A 2,547-nucleotide genomic window follows, 5' to 3' on the forward strand; every position below is an offset into this window, starting at 1 on the left:
CAATGAGTTCAGCAATACATAAATAAAATATAATAAAAAATAATAAATCTATAATTTATGTTATTCAATTATTTATTAAAAATAAATAAATACAAGCCTTACTGCTTTAAGATTTTGGCCCTATTTATTTATNAATTAATTAATTAAAATAGTTGGTAAGACTTTAAGGTTTAATTTGTAAATATTAGTTAACTACACTAACAAGAACTACTAATGAAAAAACACTTCTAATTATAATAATTTAATTAAATAATAATAATAATACATTTATTAAAGTAAATATCATTCAAATGTTATTACATTTGCATTATTATTTTTATTTGTTAGTTAATGCATTAACAAAAGTTGATCAAATGCACGTTTATAACATTATTTTCGTTACAAACTTTACTAAAAACTGTAGACGGAGATGGAGTTCACTAGCTGGAACAAAGTTCACTTGGCTCTATAAATCAAACTGTGCATGACTTGTTTTAATTCTTTTTGAATCTCATTCACTGTTAATGCAATGTTCATAATTATATTTTGTATGTTTCACACTAGGATCTCTCGTTTTCTTACCACCGATGCCCGCGAACGTGCAGAACATCACCGGGTAGAAGAATCCGAAGCCTAAGGTGAAGGCGTATTCATGAACTAATGCAGAAACAGCAAAAACAGACAGCGTGGCGACCGATCGGAGCTTATGACCCGTCAGCTGAGGGATTGAGAGGTTTTCATGTCAGAATTATTCAAACATGATATACATTTCAAACATGAGGATCAGGAGCAGCAGTCCTCACCCAGAGGAAGTCTCTGTAGCTGTAGTAATAAAGCCAGTCGTGTACGACGATGTTCCAAGTGCGATAGTAATTAGCGAAGGACGTCGAGTTCCACCAGTCCTTTTAAAACAATGTGACATAAATTTACTGTACAGAATATTATATATTGTTAAAATGTTTCTGCTTGTTTTATATATCAGTGCACAAACCATAGGAATATTTCAGGCAAAAAAAACTCAGGCCATCCGAGATGTAGTTGAGTTTGTGTCTTCATCAGGTTTGTAGAAATGTAGCACTGCATCAGTGTCTCAGCAATGGATGCTCTGCTGTGAATGGGTGCCGTCAGAATGAGAGTCCAAACAGCTGATAAAAACATCACAATAATCCACAGCACTCCAGTCCATCAGTTAACATCTGGAGAAGACAATAACTGAAACACATCCAGCATTAAGATGTTTCTATACGAGTCCATAATCCATAATAACGTGAAAAAGTGCATCTGCTGTTGTCTCTCACATCAAAATCCAGCCACATATGTGTTTAGAGCTGTTTAAACGCTGCTTGATCTGTGCAGATTTCTCTCCTGATTCACACCAGAACACTGACTCACTGGAGGAAGAGTTATTATGGATAAAAGCGTCTTAATGCTGGATGTGTTTCAGCTTTTGTCTTCTCAAGATGTTAACTGGTGGACTGGAGTGCTGTGGATTATTGTGATGTTTTTATCAGCTGTTTGGACTCTCATTCTGACGGCACCCATTCACATCCATTGGTGAGCGAGTGATGCAATGCTACATTTCTCCAAACCTGATGAAGAAACAAACTCATCTACATCTCGTCCGGCCTGAGGGCGAGCACATTTGCAGCTCATTTTCATTTTTGCCTGAACTATTATTCCTTTAAACTAATGAGATTTCCACTTACTCTGTAAAACATGCGGTCAGCGAAACGCAGCATCTCCGCAAAAGCATTGAGCCAGCAGTGCAGAAATGCGTAGAAACCCAGCATTAACATGAGCATCCCTGAACATGACAGTAAACGGTCTCAAATCACACAGACGGCCGGAGAAATTCAAAGTCATTTCAGAGGGGAGTTATTGCTTATTGATGAAAGTTTATGAATAGTTTGTACTGATGCGTTCACAGGAAGTGCAGAAACTATTTCATGTTGGCTGTTCAATGCAAGACATTAGTAAGTGTGTATATTATGAGTGTAAGTGTGTGTGGTACCTGGAAACGCGGCGTGGAAGAGCGCCAGGATGAATGTCCGTGTACTGAAGGGCTGGTTGCTCTTGTTTGTGAACACAGGGATGCACAATCGCACCAAGATGAAGTACAGATAGAACAGACTGGCCAAGATCTGGGAGCAACACAAGAACCATGCATTTAAGGCTGGGGGAATCTCAAAAAACATATTATGTATTGTGACATAACTTTCATGACAAACACTCTTCCCTTAGAATTTTCAATCCGTACTTCAACTCCTTTAAGAAATCGATTCAATTCATATGGGAATAAAATCACGGATCATCAGTTCGCTGCTCATTTGATGATCTTATACACAATCTGAGAGTATTACTGTACGATTAGACAACATAACACCTGATAATTGTGTATGAAGCAGAGCTGGGTAGATTAGTTACTGATTACAGATTACGTGATAAAAATGTGTTGGTAGTAATGTAATCCATTACACATTTTTGGTAATGTAATCGGACTACTTTTAGATTACTTTTGCTCTGACTCGTTTATCACATTGATTTAAATAGGATAATCTTGTACCATAT

At 36.8% G+C, this 2,547-nt stretch overlaps 1 protein-coding gene across 1 annotated transcript; it reads right to left on the minus strand.

Annotated features, from left to right (window-relative positions):
• Positions 1 to 419: 419 nt before the first annotated feature.
• On the minus strand, positions 420 to 2,530 carry LOC107580110 (sterol O-acyltransferase 2-like). Its single transcript, XM_016265855.1, has 4 exons — positions 1,991 to 2,530; positions 1,686 to 1,783; positions 783 to 881; positions 420 to 697 (listed from the first exon to the last, which is right to left on the minus strand). The coding sequence occupies exons 1-4, from the start codon at positions 2,172 to 2,174 to the stop codon at positions 491 to 493; spliced, it is 588 nt and encodes a 195-aa protein (XP_016121341.1). The 5' UTR covers positions 2,175 to 2,530; the 3' UTR covers positions 420 to 490.
• Between the last annotated feature and the right edge of the window lie 17 nt (positions 2,531 to 2,547).

Source organism: Sinocyclocheilus grahami, unplaced genomic scaffold, assembly GCF_001515645.1.
Source record: "Sinocyclocheilus grahami isolate Dianchi unplaced genomic scaffold, SAMN03320097.WGS_v1.1 scaffold24790.1, whole genome shotgun sequence".
Taxonomy (NCBI): Eukaryota; Metazoa; Chordata; class Actinopteri; order Cypriniformes; family Cyprinidae; genus Sinocyclocheilus; species Sinocyclocheilus grahami.

Bases quoted from the DNA above. Each gene is read 5' to 3' on its own strand.
- LOC107580110 (XM_016265855.1), bottom strand. From the start codon at position 2,174: ATGTTTTTTGAGATTCCCCCAGCCTTAAATGCATGGTTCTTGTGTTGC. The intron at 882-1,685 runs GTAAGTGGAAAT...TTGTTTTAAAAG, and splicing joins CTGACCGCATGTTTTACAGA to GACTGGTGGAACTCGACGTC. The intron at 698-782 runs GTGAGGACTGCT...TCAATCCCTCAG, and splicing joins GCTACAGAGACTTCCTCTGG to CTGACGGGTCATAAGCTCCG.